Raw genomic sequence first — 26166 nt, 5'->3', positions numbered from 1 at the left:
TTGAGGGGACCTTCAGGCCTGATGTCCCAGTATTGAAACTAGCCTTCCCACAGGGGGCCGGATGGGCTAGAATCCCCGCACAGCCTGAGACGCTCCCCCAACCCAGCAAGGCATTAACGTAGGCAAGCTTCCCGACCACCAACCCCAACCGACCCGTCCCTGCCGGCGTGTCAGCTGGGGACCCGAAAGGAACAGGGGCGTGGCCACTGGGGACCCGAAAGGAATGGGGTGTGACCGCGAGGTACCCGAAAGGAACAGGGGCGGGGCGCAGGCTTCGGCGCGCTGGAGCGGGGGGGTAAGAGGCCTCAGACCCAGCGCGGGGGAGGAACAGCAGAGCACTCGGCCCGGGAGGAGGTGGGCGTGGCGGCGGCGCGGGAGGAACTACAAATCCCAGGGGGCGTCACCCCGAGAGGCGGAAGGGGCGGTCTCGGGCGGGGCGGGCCCGAGCGAGACTGAACGAGGCCAGAGGGGTGTGAGGGCCCCGCTCCAGCTGCTGGCGGAGCGCTCGGGAGACCATGTCCAGCGGCAGCAGCTGCAGCCAGACCCCAAGCCGGGCCATCCCCGCCACTCGCCGGGTGGTCCTCAGCGACGGAGTGCACCTGCCGCCCGGGGACTACAGCACCACCCCCGGCGGCACGCTCTTCAGTACCACCCCGGGAGGTAGGCACGGGCTCGGGGGTCGCCGCGCGCCCGCTCTGGGTGCGGGCGGTGTGGAGAACGGACTGGGCAGAGCTCGAGGGCTCGGGAACCGCCAACTGGACGTGGCGACCTGGCTCCGGGGCGCGGCGGCTGGGAAGAACGGATACGGGGCATCAGGGAGGCGGTGAGGGTCACGGAGGAGGCCACAGGGAGCGCACGGGGGGCCGTCTTCCATAGCCCGCCCTCTGGGTGCGAACTCCAGAGCCGCGGCTGCAAATGCCACCACATTAGTTTCCTGCTTTCTGGGAGAGACAGCTGAGTCCTCTCACCCAAACAAACGCACGCTTCCAGGACTGCCACATGCCAAGGTGTGCTGCCCGTTGTGGGTGCTGGGGGCAGTTCTGAGGCGGAATAGGGTGGGGTCAGGGTGACCCACGAACCAAGAAGAGGCCGGGCCTGGGGTTTTTATGGAATAGGTTGTTGGCGTCACTGCCTCTTGCGGAGACCTTTTTCCTTCCCGAGGCACCCCCAGCTTTGGGCTGAAGGTGCTCGCCTGCTCCAGCAGTGCCTCGACGACACGGGTGGCAGATCGCCCTTTTACGCGTGTGCTTCTCAGCGAAGGGACCTGGGGCCGCGGGCAGCGCCGTGCAGAAAAACACGTTCTTCTGCCCGGGGGGGGAGGGGAGGGAACCGTGTGACCTCCCTGAGAATGGATGAGGAAGAGGAAGCTGAGCTGGCGCGGGTGGGGGCCCGCCTTGGGCTGCCCTCGGGAGCCTGGCGTTCCCTCCCAGCCCCGGAGTCCCGGCGCACGGGCGCTGATGAAACCTGCCCGCGCGTTTGCATGATGAAACCCTCGTGCTCACCACTTCCCTCTCGTCCTCGCGCTGTTCTCACCCGCTTCTGCCCTTCCCCCCTCCTCTTCCACCCTCTTCCACCGCTCCTTCCCAAACTACTAGAAAACCGCCGCAGATTCTGGCGCTCCGCTGAGACCCACGGGTGGGGACGGACGCGCGCTGACGGGGCTGCAGCCTCGTCGCCTGCCAGCGTCAGGGCCACATGCTTATTTTCTCAGGCAGCTGTCCCGCCACCAGCGAGCACAGCCAGATCCGAGGTCCGGAGCTGTTTGATCCAAAACATACAATGTTAGAGCTGTTAGCGATCTTAGACGTTCTTGTACAACGGTGCCGCCGTATTCTATGGAACGCGGCACTGAGGCCCCAAATACGTGCCCACTGTGCAGTGTCACACCGTTTCCACAGATTGAAGAAGGAATAGCAGCCAAGCATAGAGGGGAGAAATGCTGCCTCATATATTAAAAATGATCCAGGGAAAAGTTCCCAGCGACCCTTCCTACCACTCTTTGACTCAAATTCTCTTTCCATGCTGGAACTTATATAGTCCACGCTGTTCTGCTTTTTCTGTGTCATGATGTGTCTACCGGGACTTTTCTGGACAGTTTTGGGGCTCCTTCAAGTGAGGGTGTGAACCTGTGCTTGATCTGTTCGGGGTGGGCACTGAGGCAGGCCTGAGGCTCAGGTGGCCCGATTTTGCAGCTTTGTTGCTAGATGGGGTGGGTCGGATTGGAAGCAATAGCCAGGGGTGCCGTTGATAGGGAGCTGCCCCTTCTCACTTTGCACTGGGAAATAGGGCTTTGGGGCAGACCTCAGCCAATCTACCTCCTTTTGAAGGTCTTCAGTTGAGAGAGAGAAGAAGGGGCATCAGAGTGTAACTTCGTTTCTGAGGCCAACAGGAAGGAAGCTAGCAGTGCCTGGAGCCTAAAGCCAGGTCTTTCTTGTCTGGGGTGTCCAGCCGGGGAGGCACAGCTCACAGCCCGTAACCTGGAGGATCCAGGCTTGTCTCTGCCTCAGCCAAGTCGTGGAGTCTTCCTCCAAAGCCCACGTCAGCCCAAGCCTTTGCCGCCCCTTTGCCCAGGGCAGAGGAGCTTGACCTAATGAGAAAAGGTCATTCCTGGCCCTCTTCTGCTTCAGTCTGGAGTGCTGTTTCTCAGTCTTCGATGTGCATACGAATTACGTGGGGACCTCATTTCAATGCAGATTCTGATTCTGTAGGTTTGCGGTGGGGCCTAAGATTCTGCATTTCTTTTTCTTTTTTTTTTTTTTACATCTTTATTGGAATATAATTGCTTTACAATGGTGTGTTAGTTTCTGCTTTATAACAAAGTGAATCAGTTATACATATACATATGTTCCCATATCTCCTCCCTCTTGCGTCTCCCTCCCTCCCACCCTCCCTATCCCACCCCTCCAGGCGGTCACAAAGCACCGAGCTGATCTCCCTGTGCCATGCGGCTGCTTCCCACTAGCTATCTACCTTACGTTTGGTAGTGTATATATGTCCATGCCTCTCTCTCGCTTTGTCACAGCTCACCCTTCCCCCTCCCCATATCCTCAAGTCCATGCTCTAGTAGGTCTGTGTCTTTATTCCTGTTTTACCCCTAGGTTCTTCATGACATTTTTTTTCTTAAATTCCATATATATGTGTTAGCATATGGTATTTGTCTTTCTCCTTCTGACTTACTTCACTCTGTATGACAGACTCTAGGTCTATCCACCTCATTACAAATAGCTCAATTTCATTTCTTTTTATGGCTGAGTACTACTCCATTGTATATATGTGCCACATCTTCTTTATCCATTCATCCCATGATGGACACTTAGGTTGTTTCCATCTCCGGGCTATTGTAAATAGAGCTGCAATGAACATTTTGGTACATGACTCTTTTTAAATTATGGTTTTCTCAGGGTATATGCCCAGTAGTGGGACTGCTGGGTCATCTAACTAGCTCCCAGTGATTGGTGTAAGTACCACACTCCGAGTACCCAGGAATTAGTGGAATGGGACAGCCCTCACCGTTTCAGTCCTCCGCGGTCTGACCAAAAGCAATCCTTCTATCCAGGTAAACTTCTCTTGAGGTTGGGTTTGGCATCCATCTTTAAACCAGGGTCTGGAGAGCCAGGCTTTTGACAGAGTCTTCCTGGGTGGGAAGTGTCAGGAGCTACTGGAGTAAAGTGTCTGCTGGTCACTCTTGCTGGGAAGAGCACTGCAGTGTCTGTCCCTGGGGCAGAATGAGAGCAGGTGACCTGAGCCATCTCCATGCGTGTGACTCACTTTGCTTTCCATGGTCATTAACCCTACACAGGCTGAGTCACTGATCTGAAGTTAGGTATCTGGAGAACTTAAGAGAAATTTACTTCAGGGAGTGTCACAGATGAATATTTGAGTCTGTGGAGTCTTGTGGGTTGTTTTTTTTTAAATTTTATTGAAGTATAGTTGATTTACAATGTGTTAATTTCACTGTACAACGAAGTGATTCAGTTATACATATATATTCCTTTTCATATTCTTTTCCATTAGGGTTTTTTTTTTTTTTTCTTTTTTGGCCACGCTCTGCAGCATGAGGGACCTTAGTTCCCTGACCAGGGATCGAACCTGTGCCCCCTGCCTTGGAAGCACAGAGTCCAATTCACTGGACTGCCAGGGAAGTCCCTCCATTATGGTTTATCACAGCATACTGAATATAGTTCCCCGTGCTATACAGTAGGACCTTGTTGTTTATCCATTCTATATATATTAGAATAGTTTGCATCTGCTAATCCCAAACTCCCAATCCTTCCCTTCCCCACCACCCCTTTCCCTTAGCAACAAGTCTGTTCTCTGTATCTGTGAAGTCTTAAAAATCTCCAGTAACACCATAAACCAGCAGAACCTTTGAGTGGGTCAGATACCTTCATCCACCCTTCCCCCACCAACCTCTATGTTCCCAGTTCCTTATTGGATGTTTGACCCCAAAGCTGTAGGGGTTGTTGCTTGGGTGGTAGTCATACCTAAGCCCTGGACCTGGATAAGGTTAATCAGAGGTACACAGGTAGGACTACAGGTGTTACTGGCACCCTATTTGGTTAGACAAACAAAGTCTGTGCCCGGGAAGCTTACCTTGGGGCAGCTCCCAGGTCTGGCTGTGGAACAGACAGTGCCGGGAAGATGGGGAGGTGGGCTGGGCACTGAAGCTGGGGTACAGCCAGTGTCCCCAGGCCTTAGTCACATTGTCTCTCTTTTTTTAAAAATAAATTTATTTATTTTATTTATTTATTTTTGGCTGCGTTGGGTCTTCGTTGCTGCGCGCGGGCTTCCTCTAGTTGCGGTGAGCAAGGGGCTACTCTTTGTTGTGGTGCGCTGGCTTTTCATTGCGGTGGCTTCTCTTCTTGCGGACCACGGACTCTAGGCACGCGGGCTTCAGTAGTTGTGGCACGCGGGCTCAGTAGTTGTGGCTTGCGGGCTCTAGAGCACAGGCTCAGTAGTTGTGGCGCACGGGCTTAGTTGCTCCGTGGCATGTGGGATCTTCCTTGATCAGGGATCGAACCCGTGTCCCCTGCATTAGCAGACAGATTCTTAACCACTGCGCCACCAGGGAAGTCCACATTATCTCTTTATTACAGGTTAAAAGAACTTGACATTAAGGCAAGGAGGGAACTGTAATGGGCCTCCTTTTACACTGACCTGAGCTTCCTTTTAAAGCATTTGGAACATTCCACACTATGTGCCTCATTAAAGACTTTGACGAGGACCCTGGTGTAGAGCATCCCAGACTCCCTCCAATGCCCATGGCCTCCCTGTTCTTAAGGCCTTTATGGCCTGGGAAGACAGTGTGACCTCGAGGGCTTGCGTTGCAAGTTAGAAAGATGAAGTCACACCTGAAGTAGAATTATAAGCATCAGAGTTTTATCTATAGACTGAAGCAATTAGACAGACACCCCACGCCACCCCAGAGAACCTGTATGATATTTAGTGAGAATTGCCCGCTCTAAGTAGTCGGCCTGGTAGGCCTTACATTCTAACAATGCAGACACAGCTGTTGGATTTGAATTGCCTTCAGAAGCTTATGTATTTTTTTCCTCAAAGGTGGCAGGGCCTCATTATTTGAAAAAGGAGTTTTTTTGTTTTTTCATGAAAGAGCAAAGAAGTCCTTCATTACCACATTTGGTGAAAGGGCCAGCAGGATGGTACCGCATTGTTCTCTTGGTATAAAGTAGTGAGGCGTTTGCTTGTCAGGTTGTTATTTGATGTCGTTCCTGGAAGAGGAATTAGGAAAGGGCAGAATTACTGAAAAAAGGATTGCTTCTTAAGGTGAAACGGACAAAAGGTATTCATTTGTGTGCATAGATCCTTGTGTGTTCAAACAAACAAAGGAAAAATCTGTTACTTTCTCATCTTACTGAGATCCATGCCAGCGTTCTTCCTGCTTTATGATTCATAACAGTGAATCACATGTATTTGTTTACGTGTTTGTTCCCTAGGTTAGATAGGAAGTTCTTTCAGAGACGGCTTATTTTGCAGTGCCACCAGCTACGTGTGACGTCTAGAAGGTGAAGGGTTGAAAAGACTCCTGCAATGAAAGCATTCTCAGGGTAACCTAGTGTCTCTACGACCAGGCCTGGGTCTGAGCTGGCTTAATAAGAATATTTAGAATTTTCTTTTCTGTCCTTTCAGTTACAGGTATAGTTATTTATCTTGGAAAGTCCCAGAGGCAGAAGCTAACTTTCTCTGAACTTTCCCACTTATCCCAGTATTATTCCCAATCATTATGGAGCAGAAAGTGGAAGGAAGTGACTTTTTATACTGAGCAACTCAGTATTGGGGCCCAGGTCTTAGACACTAGGATTGCTGCTCTTTATTTACTTGTTTGCAGCCAGTATTGCTGACTAGGTGGAAATAGGTGACATCTATCCATGGCATTTGGATGCTCAAGACATGGGCCTTGTAACCCATTGCTTATGCCCATGAAGGTTCATGGGGAGAGCTCAGATACTAGACCCAGAGATACTTGTCTTGATGAGAATGGCTGTATCAGTTAGCTACTGCTGTATAACAAGCCATCCCCAAACTTAGTAACTTCAACAACAACAACAATCTGTTATTTCTCTTCATTCTTTGGGCCAGTTGGGCATTTTTTGATCATCTTGCCTGAGCTACTTCTCTGGCTGCATACAGTTGGCAGCTGGATTGCCCTGGGCTGGAAGGTCCAAGATGGCCTTAGCCACCTGTCTGGGCATTGCTGGGGACAGCTGGAAGGTTGGGCTCTCTTTCTGTCCTCGTGGTCTCACATCATTCAGAATGTGAGCTTATTTCCATGGCAGTTTGCAAGGCCTCTTAAGGCCTAGGCTCAGAAGTCACGTAATGTCACTGACATGGTATTCTATCAGTCAAGGCAAGCTGTGGGCTAGCCCAGATTCAACGAGAGGGGAAAATAACTCCTTTGAATGAGGGAAGCCGCATGTGCAAACAGGGATTGGAGGATTTATGTGGACCACGCTTTTAGACGATGTTCCACAAGGGCCAAGCCTCAAAGAACAGTCCTTTAAGAAGACTTAACTGCCCGTTCTGCTGTGTGGCCAGCAGAGCCAGGGCCAGGTGTAGAAGCAGACAGGAATCACAAGCCTGTGTATTGACCGTTGGTTTAAGAACAGAGGACACCTTCCTGATAATATTGAGTCATAGATCTCATGCCCCATTTTCAAGCCCTTCTGTCCAGCTCCAGAACGCCAACCATACAAATGGCCATGGTGCCAGGCCACTGGGCCATACATTCACTTGGTGTCATGCCTTCTCTTACTAACTGCCGCCCAGCCTACCTCTTTCCCCTTCAAGCAGCCGGGCTTTGGGTACACCCTTCAGAGGAGCCCGTGCTTGCCCAGCCCTGCTCAGCACTCGCATTTGAACATCCTTGACTTTCTGGAATACTGGCAAGAGGATGATGTCAGGTGTCTGAGCCCAGCAGTCCACAGCTGGGTGGGAGGGAGACTACTGGGGGTGCAGGCGGGTTCACAGTCAGCACACGCCTGGTGAGGCACACGGTGTGGAGGTGAAGAACTGGGTCTCTTGCCTTAAAGAGTGGGTGTGTATAAGTGGGCTTCTCTCTCTCTCTCTTTTTTTTTTTAAAGGGCTCTGGGGAGTGGCAGGGAGACTTCACAAAGGAAGCAGACTTGGGTTTTATTTTATTTTTAAAATTTTTAAAAATTTATTTTGTTATTATTATTATTTTTTGGCTGTGTTGGGTCTTTGTTGCTCCGCGCGGGCTTTCTCTACCTGCAGTGCGGGAGCTACTCTTCGTTGAGGTGAGCAGGCTTCTCATTGTGGTGGCTTCTCCTGTTGCAGAGCACGGGCTCTAGACACGTGGGCTTCATTAGTTGCAGCATGGGGGCTCAGTAGTTGTGGCTCACGGGCTCTAGAGCACAGGCTCAGTAGTTGTGGCACACGGGCTTAGTTGCTCCGTGGTATGTGGGATCTTCCCAGACCAGGGCTCGAACCCGTGTCCCCTGCATTGGCAGGCGGATTCTTTAACCACTGTGCCACCAGGGAAGCCCTGGGCTTCTCTCTTCTGCTCTTCTGAACAAAAGGGGAAAGTGGGCCTATATTAATTTGCTAGGGCTCCCGTAACAAAATCCACAGACTGGGTAGTTTAAACAAGTTTATTTTCTCCTTGGTCTGGAAGCTGGAAGTCCAAGATCAAAGTGCCGGCAGGCTTGGTTTCTCCTGAGGCCCTGTCCTTGGCTTGCAGACCGCAGCCCTCTTGCTGCCTCTGCACCTGGTGGGTGTCCTTCCTCTGTGGAATCTCTCTCTCCTCTTACAAGGACACCAGCATGTTGTTTTAGGGCCCCTACCCAACGGCCTCATTTTAACATAATGGCCTGTTTAAAAGACCTTCTCTCCAATTAGGGTTACACTGAGGTACTTGGGGTTGGGGCTTCTGCATGTGAATTTGGGGGGTGCCGTTCACAAAAAACAGGGCCCCTCCCGTTTCCAGCAACAACAGGGGTGGGGCATTTCAGACGGGCACTCCCCTGTTGGTAGTGAGTTTCGGAGGCAGCCTTACCTGGCTCTGCCAGGTGCACAGGGAACGGGGAGGAGCTGGGCTGGCCCTAGAAGAATTCATTCAACTATTTTGTTCTGAACGTCCCTGTAAAAGCCTTGTCCCTTCTGCTTAATTTTCGAATCAACTGGCCTATTCCCTCATGGGGCCTGAAGGGGGGGCCCTTTGCCACTCGCTGGTGGCACCTTTGTTACTCCAGGACCTTCATAAGACCCCTTGACCCTTGAGAACGTGGGCATCTTGGTTCTCTCTGCAGAGCTGGCGGGGCCAGACGTGAAGGGCAGGCTTGGAGGGAGCGTGCTCTTCTGCTTCTCTACCACGACTCTCTCCCAGACCGGTCGGCTCTGCTTGCCAAGCAGACTGCCCAGCAAGAACAGCCGCCCAGGCAAGGGCAGGGAGGGAGAGCCCTGCGGGCCCGCGCGGCTGCAGCTGTGCCTCCCGGTCGTCGGGGCACCGCCGGTGAGCCGGCTGTAAGCTCATCCGAGTGCGTGGCTCCCGGGAGGCTGGCCCGCGTCCGAGCACAGGCGTCCGGCCCTCCGCCTGACCGTGTTGTGAAATGCTCTCCCGGCCCTGGAAGGGGAACAGCAGTTCTAGGAATTCCGCGCTTGTACTCTTGTTGGGCCTCACGTCCTGGGGAGGAGGGCTTCTGCCTGGGAGGCCCGGGGAGAGCGAGGGACCAGCGTCTCAACTTACAGGAGCCGCTGCATCCAAACGCCGCTTGGCCCCCGAGGGGAGGGCGGGACCGCAGGGGGGGCGGGGGATGAAGAAGGAATCTAGGAGGCCTCCCTCCCAGGGAACGTCCTGTTCTGGCCAAACAGGCGGGAAAGGAGGCAGAAATCTGGAGACCCCTGCGACTTCCCCAGTGGCCGGTGCGGTGGCCCCGCTGCCCTGCTCGTTATAAACCAAGGCTGGTGTTTGGGGTCGGAGGCGACGTGGGCTGTGTCTGCCTCAGGATGGCTGCGAGGGGCCGGCCTTTCTGAGCCTCAGTTTCCTGTCTGCGAGTCGAGGACAATGTGTCTACCTCCGGGGGGTCGAGGGGGCCACGGAGACCTAGCAGGTCAGGCTCTGAGCGCCGCCCCCCTGCCCACAGGCAGACAGGGCTCACGTGGTGATGTGATCTTCAGGCCACTCCTGGGAGGCGCGGGTCTTGTTGGCACCGAGCTGTGGAATGAAGCTGGGACTGGGAGATGAGGGCTGGTGTGTGGCACACCCGGGTTTGAGCCCAGAACTGCTGCGTCCCCGGCCCCGGGCTAGTTACACTTGAAAAGCACCTGCCCACAAGGAGATCCTAAAAATAAACGGTTGGTGTCAGAGCTGAAACAGACCTGAGAGATTACCTCTAAATCCTGGCACAGGGTTGGTGCTTTAAAAATAGTTAGAATGAGCCCAGAACAAGCCCTTGTTTACCGCTGAGGAAACCAGACCCTAGGGAAGGTCTGCCTTGCTTTATATGTTCAAACAAGCTGTCCTCACGCCAAAACCTGCCTGGAGAAAAAATGCCATTCTTGCATTTGGTGCACATAAGGAGTTTAAAGTCCCAGATGACACTAGTTATCAAACATGCCGTAGTTCTTTTTAATTTTTTGGCCACACTGTACAGCACATGGGATCTTAGTTCCCCCACCGGGGATCCAACCCACGCCCCCTGCAGTGGAAGCGCAGAGTCTTAACCACTGGACCGCCAGGAAAGTCCCCTTGTGGTGTTTTTCTTTTGTTTCTGTTGCTGTTTTTAAATTAAATTATTTATTTATTTATTTGGTTGTGCCGGGTCTTAGTTATGGCAGACGGGCTCCTTGGTTGTGGCCCGTGGGCTCCTTAGTTGCGGCTTGCGAACTCTTAGTGGCGGCATGCATGTGGGATCTAGTTCCCTTACCAGGGATTGAACCCCAGCCGCCTGTGTTGGGAGCGCGGAGTCTTACCCACTGCGCCCCCAGGGAAGTCACCTTGTGGTGGTTCTTGAAGCATGTTTCTGTGGACCAAAAAAGGATGGAGGACGCCCTTACCCTCCCCCATCTCCACCCTTGCCCTTTCCCCACAAGTCTCTTCTCAGGGTTGCTTGCCTTCCCTCTGATTTGTCCCAGTTCTTTGTGTTTCTTTGTTTTGGCCCCCATACAACTGATCCCTGGTGTGGATGGGACTGAATAAAGGGTAAAGTATGTCACCTGAAGCCACACTGGCCATGGTAATAGCTAGGGTTTGTTTGTTTAGGGCTTACTTTGTGTCAGCCACTGTGCTGCCCCACGCAGTGACCCTGTGAAGTTGCACTGTCGTCATCACCATCATCCCCATTCTACAGAGGAAGAAATCGAGGCACAGAGACGTGGAGCAATAACGCCCAGAGTGGGTAGAGCCAGCAAGTGGGAGAGCTGGGTCTCTGACCACTAGGCTGTAGGAAGAGCAGCGCTGTATTCTCTCCCACCAACCCCTACTCCAGTGTTGTTCCCACCCTTTCTCTCCATAGCTGGGAACTCTGGCAGCCCGCTGGACTTACGGCCATGCATTTGAATGGGCTTTCAGTTAGAGGGCAGCCTCAGTTATTCTCTATATGTAGTTCGAGACCCAACCTTGAACTCTCCCCCAGCACCCAACAGGATCCCAGCTACACAAATGGTTGGAAGGCTGATGGGGGTGGGGGTGGTCCGCCTCTCTTCTCCCCCCGGCCCTGCAGGGTGGCAGGTTCTGGATTCCCCTGCTCTGTACCTCCAGTACCTCCCATCTGAGTCGCCCACGGACCACCCCCCAGTTCGGGGCAGTGCAGAATTGGGGTGATTTGGATGGTTCTCTGGCTCAGGGGGTTAGGGTCAGGGGGCTTGGATTCTCTGTCGCCAGCAGTACACATGGGGTAGGTCTCTCCCTGTCCCTCTGTGATCCCCACCTATGCCTCCATTTTTAGACTCCACACACTTGACAGTAATTGTTTGTTTCCAGGTCTTTCTCCTCCGACTAAGTGTGTGTCTGAGATCAGGGAGCTGTTCCTATATCTAACGGTCCCTTACATCCCTCACACCTGGCCTACTGTGGTCCAAAGGGGTTCAGTGAGGGACTTTTCCCTGGCAGTCCAGTGGTTAGGACTCAGCGCTTCCACTGCAGGGGGCACGGGTTTGATCCCTGGTCGGGGAACTAAGATCCCCGCGAGCCCCATGGCGCGGCCCGAAAACAAACAAACAAAGGGGTTCAGTGAGTGAATACACGACCGACCCAGCACACCTATTCTCAGGGCATGGGATTGAGCAAAGACCGGCAATTTTGTGGGTGAGTGTTAACACTTCTCCTGATCCTTGAATACAGTTCTGGAGTTAAAGTCTAGTGTGGACGGGGCTGGTACACATGGCCTGGAGGTGCTGGCGGTGAGCTTACCACTCCTTCCCCAGCCCAGCAGAGAGCCCCCTGGGCTTTCATGGGGTGGGGAGGCTATCTTGTTCCAGCCACGGCAGTTTTAACTTGACTTACTAGGAAAGGAGATTCTGACCTTATATCCTGATTTATTTGTTTGCTTAATATCCCTATATCCTTATTACAGTTTTGTATTAAAAAAAAAAGTTCAGTGTAAAAGATGTTTTCTTTGCCTTAATCCTTATCTCACCCCCAGAGATAACCAAACACAAAATACAGTTCTGTGACTTTTTCATGAAATACTGTGGACAGTGTACACTTTTCTCATTCCAATAGTACCTGCACAGCATTGCATTGTAGGTCTGACCCATAACTTATTTAACCTGCCCCTTAGTTTAAAAAAAAAAATCAAAGTTGTATATATATAAAGTTATAGGACTTCCCTGGTGGCGCAGTGGTTAAGAATCCGCCTGCCAATGCAGGGGGCACAGGTTCGAGCCCTGGTCCTGGAAGATCCCACATGCTGCAGAGCAACTAAGCCTGTGCGCCAGAACTGTTGAGCCCGCGTGCCACAACTACTGAAGCCCGTGTGCTCAGAGCCCATGTTCTGTAACAAGAAGCCGCCACAATGAGAAACCTGCACACTGTAAGGAAGACTAGCCCCCGCTCGCCGCAACTAGAGAAAGCCTGTGTGCAGCAACGAAGACTCAACATAGCCAAAAATAAGTAGATAAACAAATAAATAAATAAATTTATTTTGAAAAAAGTAGACAGGGACTTCCCTGGTGGCACAGTGGTTAAGAATCACCTGCCAAGGCATGGGACACGGGTTCGAGCCCTAGTCCGGGAAAATCCCACATGCCGCGGAGCAACTAAGCCCATAAGCTACAACTACTGAGCCTGTGCTATAGAGCCCACAAGCCACAACTACTGAGCCTGCATGCCACAACTACTGAAGCCGGCGCACCTAAAGTCTGTGCTCTGCAACAAAAGAAGCCACCACAGTGAGAAGCCCGCACACCTCAATGAAGAGTAACCGCCACTCACCGCAACTAGAGAAAGCCCGCACACAGCAATGAAGACCCAATGCAGCCAAAAAACAAATAAATAAAAATTAAAAAAATAAAAACAGTAAACTGATTTTAAAAAAAAAGAAAAAAGACTCATCTCTCAATTCAGGAAAAGTCTCTTTTCTTTTTTTCTATTTAAGTAAATTCTTTTGATCAAATTTTCTTTTCTCTCTTTCTTCACTGCCTATTATCCAGGATTTGGGTACTGTCTCTAATTGGTTATCTTTATGTCTTCTGCTCCCTTTATTATCTGTTTTCTCCTGTTGGTTTTGATTTGTTTTGTTTTGTTTCTGGCTGTGATGGGTCTTTGTTGCTGCGTGCAGGCTTTCTCTAGTTGCGGTGAGCAGGGGCTACTCTTTGTTGAGGTGCACAGGCTTCTCATTGCAGTGGCTTCTCTTGTAGCGGAGCATGGGCCCTACAGCACACGGGCTTCAGTAGTGGTGGCGTGTGGGCTCCATAGTTGTGGCTTGCAGGCTCTAGAGCACAGGCTCGGTAGTTGTAGCTCGTGGGCTCTAGAGCGCAGGCTCAGTAGTTGTAGCTCATGGGCTCCAGAGTGCAGGCTTAGTAGTTGTGGCATGTGGGCTTAGTTGCTCCGCGGCATGTGCAATCTTCCCAGACCAGGGCTCGAACCCGTGTCCCCTGCATTGGCAGACAGATTCTTTTTTTTTTTTTTTTAAATTTATCTATTTATTTATTTATTTTGGCTGCGTTGGGTCTTTGTTGCTGCGCGGGCTTTCTCTAGTTGTGTCGAGCAGGGGCTACTCTTAGTTGCAGTGCGCAGGCTTCTTGTTGCAGTGGGTTCTCTTGTTGCGGAGCATGGGCTCTAGGCATGCAGGCTTCAGTAGTTGTAGCACGTGGGCTCAATAGTTGTGGCTCATGGGCTCTACAGCACGGGCTCAGTAGTTGTGGCACACGGGCTTAGTTGCTCCTCGGCATGTGGGATCTTCCCAGACCAGGGCTTGAACCCATGTCCCCTGCATTGGCAGGCGGATTCTTAACCACTGCACCACCAGGGAAGTCCCTGTTGGTTTATTTGAATCTCATTAAATGTTGTGAGCTTTTTTCAGAAATGCATGGAGACATTTGACTGTTTATATTTAAGAGTGAGGTGCCTAAGAGCTGACCGGAAGCCCCTTGTGAGTTGTGGAGACTGGTGGACTCAATCTACTGCCTAGTTGGTTTTTTGCATTTGGGATACCCCCCTCCCAAAATCCGTTTCTACAGATCTTTATCTTTACTCTTGATTCTGAGGCAGGGCAGGGCTGGGGGTTTGAGGCCACCGTTCAGGAGGTCAGCTTTACTTATTTTCCCTGTCTCCCCTCCTCCTGGGTGAGGAATGTGTGGCACCTCTCCCTGTTCTCAGCCCCCATCTCCATTTTCCTTGATGCCTCTAATTCCTGAACCTTCCTGGGTTCGGACCCCGCTTGCTTCCTGTTGTAACCTCCACTGCCACCTTCCTGCATTAAGTTGTCACCCTTTCCCTCTCTCTGTTAGAACCACAACTCCATTCACTTTCTGTCTTCATGTATCGTGATTTGGAGAACAGTTGGAGCCCCTTTTGCATCCAGGTGGGAGCATGTGCTTCTACTTGTTCTTGGTGTTTCGCACGACTTGTGAGAGAAGCAGCAGGGAACACTGTCGTGGCCCTACCAGCTGGAAGCTGCCTAGATCCTCAAAAGCTTTTGTTTATAGAAACCTAGTGGAGATGGGTCATTTTCCCTTACATGGCGAGGAAGTAGGCCCTCAGCTGAAGAGTGTTACGTGGGCACCGGCTGGTGTGACACCCACACGCGCCAGAGGATCACACTTGACCAGCACCTCGCTCAGCCTCGCAGGGACCGTGGCATCCCCTGCTGCTTCCCACTTCCTGTCCCCGTAATGCAGGCCACGTCCCCAGTTCCAGGAGACAGCAGCAGCCTTGTCACCTAAGGTTTCCTATTTTTGACGGTATGGGACTGTGTGTGTTTTGTAAAGTTTGCGTCCTCTGTGGGAGGCTTAGGGAATTTCCAGAAGATCACTGTTCACTGAAGCTGTGTGATGGTGGATCCCATGAAGGGTTGGAAGAAGAAAGGGTTAAAAAGCCAAAGCAGCTTCATCTCCAGCTCCTATCCTTCACCAGCCCCAAATTAGTCAGTGGTGGCTTTGTGGTCTCCTCCCCTCCCAGGCTCCATGCCTTGTCAGCTGACTTTCTGAACGCCCTGTTTACCATCCTACAGCCTCCATCCCTGGCTGAATTATTCTGATGGTGGCTGTCTTGGGTGCCACCTCTGCTGACATTTAGATTATGGATTTTATTAACTGAAATGAGGATTTTTATTTTTAAATAAGTGCACTAGCCATAGGATAGAGGGCACATTGTTTATTTCTTTTTCTCTTTTAAGCGTAATTACTGACTTTTCAAATGCTGAGGGCTACTTCTGAGTATGTACCCTGAAGAATTGAAAGGAGGGCCTCAAGATATTTGCACACCCATGTACCTAGTAGCATTATTCACAATAACCAAAAGGTAGATGCAACCCGAATGTCTGTGGATAAACAAAATTGGTATAGCCATACAACTGAATGTTATTCAGCCTTAAATGGAAGGAAATTCCCACATGGGGTCCAACCATGTAGATGAGCCTTGAGGACATTATGCTAAGTGAAACGAGCCAGTTGCAAAAAGACAAATACTGTATGATTCCACTTATATGAGGCACCTAGAGCAGTCCAGCTCAGAGAGACAGAAAGTGGAGTGGTGGTTGCCAGGGGCTGGGAGAGGGGGAGTTGTTTCCTGGATAGAGTTTCAGTTTGGCAGGATGAAAACAGTCCTGGAGATGGGTTGTACAACCACGCGGATGTACTTATACTACTCAACTGTACATTTTAAAATTAGTTCAGATGGTAAGTTTTATGTTATTTCTATTTTACTACACTTGTTTAAAAAATTGCTGAGGGCTAGTGACCTTTAAAGAACCTCCCCAGAAGCTGCTGACCTCCAAGTTCTTTTTTTTTTAAATTTATTTATTTTATCTATTTAATTTTGGCCGCGTTGGGTCTTGGTTGCTGTGCACGGGCTTTCTCTAGTTGCGGCGAGTGGGGGCTACTCTTCGTTGTGATGCGCAGGCTCCTCATTGTGGTCGCTTCTCTTGTTGCAGAGCATGGGCCCTAGGCCCGCGGGGTTCAGTAGTTGTGGCACGCTGGCTCAGTAGTTGTGGCTCGCGGGCTCTAGAGCGCAGGCTCAGTAGTTGTGGCGTACTGGCTTAGTTGTTCCATGGCATGTGGGATCTTCCCGGACCAGGGCTCAAACCCATGTCCCCTGCATTGGCAGGCAGATGCTTAACCACTGTGCCACCAGGGAAGCCCTCCAAGTTCTTTTTTGAGACGATTGGATCTCCAGCTCTTAGGTTCAACTCCAATGGGGTCAGTTCCCTACTCTGTGGTGAACAAACCAACAAAAAAAGCCAAGGTGGTATTAAGGAGTTTGGGATTAGCAGATATAAACTCTCATATATAAAATAGATTAAAAAGGTCCTACTGTATAGCACAAGGAACTGTATTCAATATCCTGTGATAAACCATAATGGAAAAGAATATGAAAAGAATATATATATATGTATGTATGTATATGTGTGTGTGTATATATATATGTGACTGAATCACTTTGCTGTACACCAGAAACTAACACACTATTGTAAATCAACTATACTTCAATAAAAATAAAGAAAAAAATGATGGACTTCCCTGGTGGTCCAGTGGTTAAGATTCCACCCTTCCACTGCAGGGGGCGCGGGTTCGATCCCTGGTCAGGGAAGTTCCACATGCCGTGCAGTAAAGTGCCAGGCCGTGAGAACTAAGAAACAGAAAAATGGTCCCATCTCTGAAGCCAGGACGTCCTCCCTCAAGGAGAGGGCTCCGTTGTTCTCCATTTGTAGCCCACCGGGCTCATAGGCACACAGCCCTTCATGGTACAGGTGAGGCCCGAACGGCGGGGGTCCGGGGGCAGGCACAGAGGGTGAGGTGCACAGGGCCACCCGGCTGGTTGATCGCAGAGCCTAACGTACAGCGCCGTTCTGTGTGCTTTGCTGTCCACGCCTCCCCCTGGGAAACGTGAGCTCTGAGCTTTTGTCCTGCTGGTGATGAGGGGCAGGGCTGTCAGCCCCAGCAATACTGCCTCTCAGAAGAGGAAAGCAAGACTGGGCGGCCGCCTAGACAGGCCCGAGTCTGACTGGGACAACTCAGCAAGGAGGCAGAGTTCACCTTGGGTATCTCTCACCATCCTCTGCTCTCCAGCAGCCCGGGTCATCCTCAGCACTGGAGCCCAGTCTTATTAACTCACATCAGAGCTCAGATGCAAACCGGTCCCTCTCCTGGCTCCAAGGGTTAACAGAGAGACAGTGCTCAACATTGAGAAATGAATCTCAGCTGTTGGAATGTCACTCAGCAGAGCCATTAAGTGAGGGACGTATTTCAGGGCTATTGATAAGGAAGGGCATTCCTGAAGTCCTTGCATCCTGGTTTCTAAACTGGGGCCATTCACCATCCATCTGCAGTCTTTATTTTTTTTTTCATTGGATTATAGTTGATTTACAGTGTTTCAAGTGTACAGCCCAGTGATTCAGTTATGCAATACATATATATATAAATCTATTCTTTTTCAGATTCTCTTCCATTACAGGTTATTACAAGATATTGAATATAGTTCCCTGTGCTGTACAGTAGGCCCTTGTTGGTTATCTATTTTATATATCGTAGTATGTATATATTAATCCCTAACTTAGACCTCTCCCTCATCTGCAGTCTTTTTATTTATTTATTTATTTATTTATTTTGGCAGTGTTGGGTCTTCGTTGCTGCATGCGGGCTTTTCTCTAGTTGTAGGGAGCGGGGGCTACTCTTCATTGCAGTGCGCGGGCTTCTAGTTGCAGTGGCTTCTCTTGTTGTGGAGCACGGGCTCTTGGTGCGTGGGCTTCAGTAGTTGTGGCACATGGACCCAGTAGTTGTGGCTCACGGGCTCTAGAGCGCAGGCTCAGTAGTTGTGGCTCACAGGCTTAGCTGCTCCGCGGCATGTGGGATCTTCCCGGACCAGGGCTCGAACCCTTAAGTGGTTAAGCGGATTCTTAAGCACTCCACCACCAGGGAAGTCCCTCCTCTGCAGTCTTTATCATACTTTGCATTGTACTTGTACATATATTTAATATTTCTCTTTATATCACCTTCTCCTTTAAATTTAGTTTTTATTATTACATATATCATGTAATATATAACATGTACTATTACCATATTCAGTTATATCCTATTGTATTTATTAAAAGGAAGCTTGATATCACAACTGTATATGGAAAAACCAGACTCACTTGCTGTAAATAGAAGGTAGCTATAAAAAGAAACATAATGACAAGAAGACAGTTTTAAATTCTGGCTAGATTCCTCTGCCTGGTGATGGCTAGGAGCCTGGGGCCTGCTCCTGTTGAGAAGGGAGCCATCAGCAAATGTTCAGGAGGTGTTATGTTACTAGGACCACGCTGGTGCTTCTGAGATAATCAGGATTAAACTAGGGCCCAACGGGAGTAACCTTCTCAGTCTTCACTCTTGTTTGAGGAATCAGCTGGCCTCCCACCAGGCTCCTGGGTCCTCTGCTTGAGAAAACACTCCCTTTTTAAGGAGTCTCCCAGGCAGCTGCCCTCATAGGAGGGGTCCTGGGTGCTTTAAGGATAGTGAGTCATAAGACACGGTTCCTCACCCTAGGGTGACTCTTGAGAAAGGAGAGTCACCCTCTCTCCTGTGTAGAAGCCCTGAAGTGCAGGGACGCATCGGAGCGGATAGGTAAAGGATGCTGGGGGCGGGGGTGTCTCAGGGGAGATGGGCTGAGTGAAGAGCGGCGTGGGGCGGGAGGGCTTGAGTCCAGACAGAAAGCGTTCTCATTTTTTACTGGTTGGGGGATCACTTATTTTTCTCTTTGCCCCTCTGTTAATGGAGTTAAAGATTCTGGATATCCCACGAGGGTGCTGTAAGGACAGAATTGAAAAATGCATAAAAAACGCACTTTCTCCGCTGTCGGATGTGATTGTCGTGAGTGGCGACACCGAGCACAGGGTCTGGGAGTGAGTTGGTGGGCTGTGAGCAGCAAGCACAGGGGAGGATGGATGCGGTCAGGTGGCCACAGGATCGCCCGCGGGACGGGGAGCCAAGGCAGTTTGGTAGCAGCAGGGTCCTGGGCTGCAGCCAGGCATGAGTAAGCCTCACTCCTCCGTCCGGGCTTTTGCAGGAAAACCCCCCACCTGCGCTGCAGCCACACCTCAAAGACATGGGGGAAAACAGCAGGCTGGGGGGGAGCGGGTGGTCCGCCATGGCGTTATCAATGTCCCCGCCCCCTGCCAGGTACCAGGATCATCTACGACCGGAAGTTCCTAATGGAGTGTCGGAACTCACCAGTGACCAAAACGCCCCCGCGGGACCTGCCCACCATTCCCGGGGTCACTAGCCCTGTGGGTCATGAGCCCCCTACAGAAGCCAGCCAGGACCACCTGAGCAGCAGCCCAGAGGACAAGCCGGCGGGCGGTGAGTGGCCGGGCTCGGCCAGGCTCTCCCTGGGGAAGGGAATGCGTGTGGTCCCATCCGCTCACGGGGAGTTCCAGGGAGGGGAATGATGCTCCTGCTTGCAACTGCCCAGAGTCCAGAGGGTGCGGGTAGGGACTGGAGTGTAGAACTTTCATCGGAACCAGCTTTCCCAGGGAAAGGGGCCCAGGAACCGGAGGAAAGGCGATTTGGCCTCATATAATCTCATTAGTGGGGAGCTTGCCAGGGGATCACGCAGCCACTTTGATAAGCACTTTAATAACCTTTGTGTAATTGTCCCTGAAGTGTTTCCGTGTGTCTGTGATACTCGGAACCCACCCACGATATTTGTGGGCAGGAGGTGACATCAAAGTCACCGCGTCCTCACCCTCTAGGAAATTACATGTCTGTGGGATCAGAAAGGCATCTGGGATGCCTTCTGTTAGGGTGTCCATAGCGGATTCTGGAGACGGTAGAAACAGTGCAATCAGTTGTTTCTGCAGGTACCACATGGGGTAGCTGGGTCCTTCCTGGTGTCCGTTCCCCACACCCCCTGCCAAGCGATCAGAGCAGCCACCCCGGCAGAGGTGTGTGAATGCCCTCTTTGTGGCATCGGGACTGGCTGGCCAGAGCATCTGTGCGCTCCCGCTACGTGGAGGACGCAGCATAAGCACTCGCAGACAACCTGAGTCAGCCTGGAGGCTGCTGACCCTTCACCCAAAGGTGGTACACCAAGCCCAGACAGGAAGCAGCTGGGACCTCAGGCCGGGCTGGCTCTGCTGACAGCAGCAGAGAACCCATCTCCCCAGAACTCATCGCCTGCAGGATGTGGTTCATTATTAACTCGGGAACCCCACCTCCCAAGACAGGCCCCAGTTGCCTTGCCTTCAGACTTGGAGAGCCTTGGAGGGAAGGGAGGTGGACGGGCACAGAGAGCGCAGTAGGAAGGACGGCCCCAGGCAGCGCAGTTCCCTGCCCTTTGTTACAGGATGGAGAGAAGGAGGGATAGAGTCACTGGTCGGTCCCCCTGCTTAAACCAAAGACTGGTAGTTGAGGATGGAGGTTGTCAACACCTGAAATGGTTGTGTCACCACTACCTGAAGGCTGTCCATCGCCCACACTTGCACACCCTCTTCCCTCCCAGTTTCTGGAACTGCTCTGGCCCATAACAAATGCAGGTTAGCCCAGCAGTGCCCCAGGCCAACAGCTCTGACCCCACAATAACAGCCTAGTGGTCTGCATGGTTGTTGGGATGGGGTGTAGTGGAGGAGGGGGACATGAGTTTCCGTTTTACTTAACTGGCTATGAGAAGCCAAGGCTCCTGCCCTTGGACCCACATATCTGTGGGTAGACGAGGGTAGTTGTTCCCCTCTGGGCGTCACAGCAGGCATCCTGCCCTGTGGAACCTTGGAGCAGCCTTGGCCAGGAGACCGTGAAGGAGGCAGTTCCATTAAAAAGGAAAACAAGGGAATTCCCTGGCGCTCCAGTGGTTAAGACTCCACGCTCCCAATGCAGGGGGCCTGGGTTCAATCCCTGGTCAGGGAACTAGATCCCGCAAACCACAGCTAAAGGATCCCTCACACGGCAACGAAGAACCCGAGGGCCGCAACTAAGACCACGCACAGCCAAATAAATAAATTAATTTAAAAAAAAAAGAAAAAAACAAGCTGCCACAGCATGAATTACTTGAAAATTTTAATGGTAAGAGTTGGACAAGGGCAGTGAGTGGCTGAATTACCCAAATAACTTCTGTATCGCAGGGTCAGGCTGTTCTGTGGGAAATCGGATGTATGCCTAGTAGGTCAGGGTACCACTTTCTAAACCAGAAGCTGGGACATGTGCTCAGAAAGGGCTTACGTTTAAGAAATATTTGGGAAGTTGTATTTATTTCAAATCACAAGGAGCCATTCACTCTTATTACAGAATTCAGGGCTGTCACCTCTCCTGTGGGGAGACGTGGTCTCTGTGCTTCATTTGGGATTGGGGGAGGGAGCACAGCTGGACGTGTGTTTCCGGGAATTCCTGGTCCTGCCCTCTCTCCGTTCTCATTGGAAGCACAGACCTGGCCCGGCCCTGCTCTCCTTGTGGGAACAGCAGAATGGGAAACCATGCCTCTTCTTGGCCTCTAGAATGTCAGCGCTCCCACGTGCCCATGGCTCACCTGGCCCTCTGTCTCTTCTCTCCCCAGGTGAAGAGTCACAGTTTGAGATGGACATTTAAAGGGCCAGCCGTCGGAGTGAGCAACGCCACTTGGGCCCCAGAGGCCCGTCTCGGGAGAAGGGTCACACCAGCCAGGCCTTATGGAAGTCACCATCCTGGGCAGCCGTCGGGCGTGGAGCTTTCCAGCCCCGCCCGCTGCTCCCTCGCTCAGGGCACCTGCTCCCCTCCCCCTTCGTGGACACCAGCAGATACCTCCGTGTGCCTCCAGCCCTGCAGGAGCTGTCACCCCGAGGGCAGTGACCTCAGGCACACCCTGCAGCCCAGGGCCAGCTAGTGGACACGCTCCGGCTCTCCCAGCCCCCTCCTCCGGGGGGCGCACCCACCCCTTCCTCAGGTTGGTGTGTGGGAAAGCTCCCCTCCCCCTCCCTTCCCAAGAAAGGAAATAAAAGCCACCTTCGCCCTAGGGCCAAGCGTTGGCCCCTGTCTGAGCTCTTTTCACCTCCACGTGGATAGCTAATGCCAACTACCCTGTGCCATGCTTGTCAGGCGCTTTCTATACAGCATCTCGCTTGACCGTCACACGGATCCCGTGGGGTGAGTAGAGCACGGGTTGGCCTCGCTGTCCAGCTCGGGAAGGTAACAGCGCACGCGGGTCCAGGACAGATGTCATCGGGGCAGGGTTGGAGCTGCACTACTCTCCATCTCCTGTTTTGCGGTGCTAGGTGCTACCTCTTTTCTGGGCTGTGTCCCCCCCAAACGTGTCCAGTGGCTCAGTCACCTTAGCTCTGCGGGCCCTTCCCTGCAAGCATCAAAGGGAAGGAGAGCCTGACCCCCGCTGACATCGACTTACTGATCCATGTGCCCCTGGTGTCTGTCTAGTGTCCCTTTGTATGAGCTGCCAGGGGAACACGGACGTGAGAAGCTCTCTGCCTTGGGGATTTCACTGAAATGTAAGATTTGCCCATGAGAAAAGGTAGCGTAAAAGAGGTTGTATAGGGTTGGTAACCAGCGAGTGGTCCACGCAAGGGGAGGCTTCATGGAGGTGATGCTACCGCTGGGTCCTGAGAACGACTGGCTGGGGGGAGGCAGGGGCCCATGTTGCCAAGGGCAGGTGGTCTTGGGGAACCAGGCTGTACAAGGACAAGTCATCAAGTTCCCCGCTTTGGCCAGAGCGGGCAATTTGTGAGGGTAGGGGTAGCTTATAAATGACAGAAAAAGGGGGGCCAGATTTCTAAGGGCCCTGAATGCCACGTAGAGGTCCCTGCTGAGAAGCAGCAGGTGTTTCTCATCACGGGGTATGCTGGGGGGTGGATGGCCTTTGACCACGAGGGCATGGCTGACCTGGACCTCACCAGCTCTGGACTCAGCACTTGTCAACCTGCCGTTTGGGGAGCAGAAGGCCTTAGTGGCCAGGTCCCTTGCCTGGTTTTTTTCTATAGCTGAGTTGGAGTCTCCTCTCCTGGCAAAGACTGTGACGGCAGCTGGAATCCCTGTGCCTGGTGACAGTGTGCAGAAGGACCCGGCCGTGGGGACATGTTGACTCCAGGCATGCAGCACATCCTTTTCCCCTGGCTAGGGAGTAAGGCGGTGGAGGGGCCACCATCTGAGCTAAGGCAACAACTAAAGCCCCAACTAGGATCAGAGTAGAGATTGGCCCAGTCTTCCCAATCCCTCAGCTTTCCCCTAGAAGCGTCTCCCTCTCCCCTTCTGACATGCAACCAGAGGCCGTGCTCACAAGTCTACATGATCACAAGTGCGCTCCCCTTCTTGGTCCTGCCTCGCAGGATCCAAGGGACAGAGTATAAAATTTGGCCTCTCGGGGGCTTCCCTGGTGGCGCAGTGGTTGAGAGTCCGCCTGCCGATGCAGGGGACACGGGTTTGTGCCCCGGTCCGGGAGGAGCCCACATGCCGCGGAGCGGCTGGGCCCGTGAGCCATGGCCGCTGAGCCTGCGCGTCCGGAGCCTGTGCTCCGCAATGGGAGAGGCCACAACAGTGAGAGGTCCGCATACCGCAAAAAAAAAAAAGTTGGCCTCTCTGACAATAAGAACATTCTTCACAAGTTGTGAGCCTTTCCCACAGAACAAAAGTATCTCCTCCAGAAAACCCAGGTATTTCTCGAGCATCATCCTGGCTGGGTGCTGTGGAGTGGTCTTCGTTGCTGGGTGTGGGCTTTCTGTAGTTGCGGCGAGCAGGGGCTACTCTTCGTTGCCGTGCGCGGGCTTCTCATTGTGGTGGCTTCTCTTGTTGTGGAGCACGGGCTCTAGGTGCACAGGCTTCAGAAGTTGTGGTGCGTGGGCTCAGTAGCTGTGGCGCACGGCCTTAGTTGCTCCACGGCATGTGGGATCTTCCTGGGCCAGGGCTCGAACCTGTGTCCCCTGCATTGGCAGGCGGATTCTTAACCATTGAGCCACCAGGGAAGCCCGACAGGTAGGGTTTTAATGTAGGGGGGGCCTTCCTGGATCATGGATGGCCTGAGGTACAGGGGCCAGGAGAGCACGTTAGCTGGAGGAATGTCAAAGCTGTTGGGTTTTCCGAACGTGAATGAAGAGGCTACCCCAGGGTAGTGCAGATGGGAAGAGGTATAGCCTCTGACCACTTGGTGAGGTGGAGGAAATCATGGTCTGAGTGACCCAGAGAGGAATGCCAGTTTAGGGGTGGCACAGAGTAAGCAGTGAGAAGGCCAAAACAGAACCTTGGGGAATGTTTCTAGCAAGCACAAGCAGAGCGTAGGGGCCTGATCAAATGATTTTTCTAATCTCCACTGCTGTTGGCACAGCTGTGGGCATACCTCCAACTCCCAGGTAGCCAGACTGAGGTTCCATCGTAGGCCATCTTTCTACTGGTACCCTCTAGTGTGATGGTCACCGCTAAAGGACTCAAAAAAAGGCCCAAGGACACAGGGCCAAGCACGAGGTCCCATGGTCTGAAACCAGTACTTCAGGAAGGGTGGGCTTCATCGACAGACCCAGCATGGGGTCTTTTCCAGCTAAGTCCACCCTTGTTCTGATTTAACGAGCCTTTGCTAAACCTCATGCACACGCAGCATGATGCCAGGCCTTGAGGCAATGCAAGAGAATTTCAAGACAAACACCTGAGAAAGTATGAAATAATCCCAGGAGGTGCGATTAAGTGCCAATGACTGAGAGTGACAGGCCAGTGGGACAGAAGCACGTGGAGAGTGCAGATGACATGGAGGCCGTAGAGGGGACCCAGTGAGCATGGGTGCATCTGGGATGGACATGGTGTGTGTAAGGGTGTCCTGTGAGGCTGAAGAGTGTTGGATAGCACCAGGTAAACTGAGGTAGCACAGGATTAGATTACTGAGGGGAAAACTGCTTGAAGGCCTTCTCTATGTCTGGAGATTTACTACAATCTTATTTATGGTCCCAATAACATAAGGTGAGTGTTTTTATTTCCATTTCACACATGTCCATGGCTAGTGTGTGTCAGAATTAGGATTCCAACTCTGTCCAGCTCCAAAACCCATGCTTTTTTAAAAATAAATTTATTTATTTATGTTTTGGCTGCAATGGGTCTTCCTTGCTGTGCATGGGCTTTCTCTAGTTGTGGTGAGCGGGGGCTACTCTTCGTTGCAGTGTGCGGGCTTCTCATTGCGGTGGCTTCTCTTGTTGCAGAGCATGGGCTCTAGGTGCGCGGGCTTCAGTAGTTGTGGCATGTGGGCTCAGTAGTTGTGGCTCGCTGGCTCTAGAGCGCAGGCTCAGTAGTTGTGGTGCACAGGCTTAGTTGCTCCGTGGCATGTGGGATCTTCCCAGACCAGGGCTCGAACCCATGTCCCCTGCATTGGCAGGCGGATTCTTAACCACTGCGCCACCAGGGAAGCCCAAAACCCATGCCCTTTGTACCATATTGGTTGGAACTGAGGTCTGGGCTTTAGGAGATTGGTAGCATATTCTCATTTGTGCAAAGGTTATTTATCGAGTACCTACCGTGTGCCCATGTGCAGGCACTGTTTTAGGCACTGGAGAGCAGAGCAAAGCCCTGCTTTCCAGAGCCGACCTGGCGAGGCAACATACCTTTAGCAATTGAGGCAAGTGTGATTCTTGCTTTGTGCATCCAGCTTTCATTGCTGAAATCACAAACCTGGCCTCCTCAAAATAAGCTTCAGGATTTAGCGCGTCCAGGCCTCCCTGACCCCCCTCAGGGGACACGCGCCCCTTGCTTCGGGACAATTAATCCCGTGTGGAAGAGCCAGCACCCCGGCGATAGGCAACAGACGCCTCAGTTCCTGGAATTAACTAGAACAAAGCCTCTCCTCTCTGCAGCCGGTTGAAGGAGTGTGAGAAGGTAAGAAAACTGCAGATTAATTGGAGAAAAGTGTGGCACTTAAAGATTAGGTTTTCTTGGGACTTCCCTGGTGGTCCAGTGGGCAAGACTCCACGCTCCCAGTGCAGGGAGCCCGGGTTGGATCCCTGGTCAGGGAACTAGATCCCACATGCATGCCGCAACTAAGGAGTGTGCCTGCCGCAACTAAGACCCGGTGCAGCCGAAATTAAAAAAAAAAAAAAAAAAAAGGTTAGG

General features: G+C 52.1%; 1 protein-coding gene across 1 annotated transcript; it reads left to right on the top strand.

Moving 5' to 3' along the window:
* The first annotated feature begins 431 nt into the window (after positions 1-431).
* Positions 432-22098, top strand: EIF4EBP1 (eukaryotic translation initiation factor 4E binding protein 1). The gene is made up of 3 exons (XM_004284878.4): positions 432-660; positions 19291-19470; positions 21656-22098. The coding sequence occupies exons 1-3, from the start codon at positions 516-518 to the stop codon at positions 21685-21687; spliced, it is 357 nt and encodes a 118-aa protein (XP_004284926.1). The 5' UTR covers positions 432-515; the 3' UTR covers positions 21688-22098.
* Positions 22099-26166: the final 4068 nt, after the last annotated feature.

The sequence above is a fragment of the Orcinus orca genome, chromosome 21, assembly GCF_937001465.1.
Source record: "Orcinus orca chromosome 21, mOrcOrc1.1, whole genome shotgun sequence".
In the NCBI taxonomy this organism is placed as follows: Eukaryota; Metazoa; Chordata; class Mammalia; order Artiodactyla; family Delphinidae; genus Orcinus; species Orcinus orca.
This window is presented reverse-complemented; position numbering and strand designations above follow the sequence as displayed.

Bases quoted from the DNA above. Each gene is read 5' to 3' on its own strand.
- EIF4EBP1 (XM_004284878.4), top strand. From the start codon at position 516: ATGTCCAGCGGCAGCAGCTGCAGCCAGACCCCAAGCCGGGCCATCCCC. The intron at 661-19,290 runs GTAGGCACGGGC...GCCCCCTGCCAG, and splicing joins CTTCAGTACCACCCCGGGAG to GTACCAGGATCATCTACGAC. The intron at 19,471-21,655 runs GTGAGTGGCCGG...TTCTCTCCCCAG, and splicing joins AGAGGACAAGCCGGCGGGCG to GTGAAGAGTCACAGTTTGAG.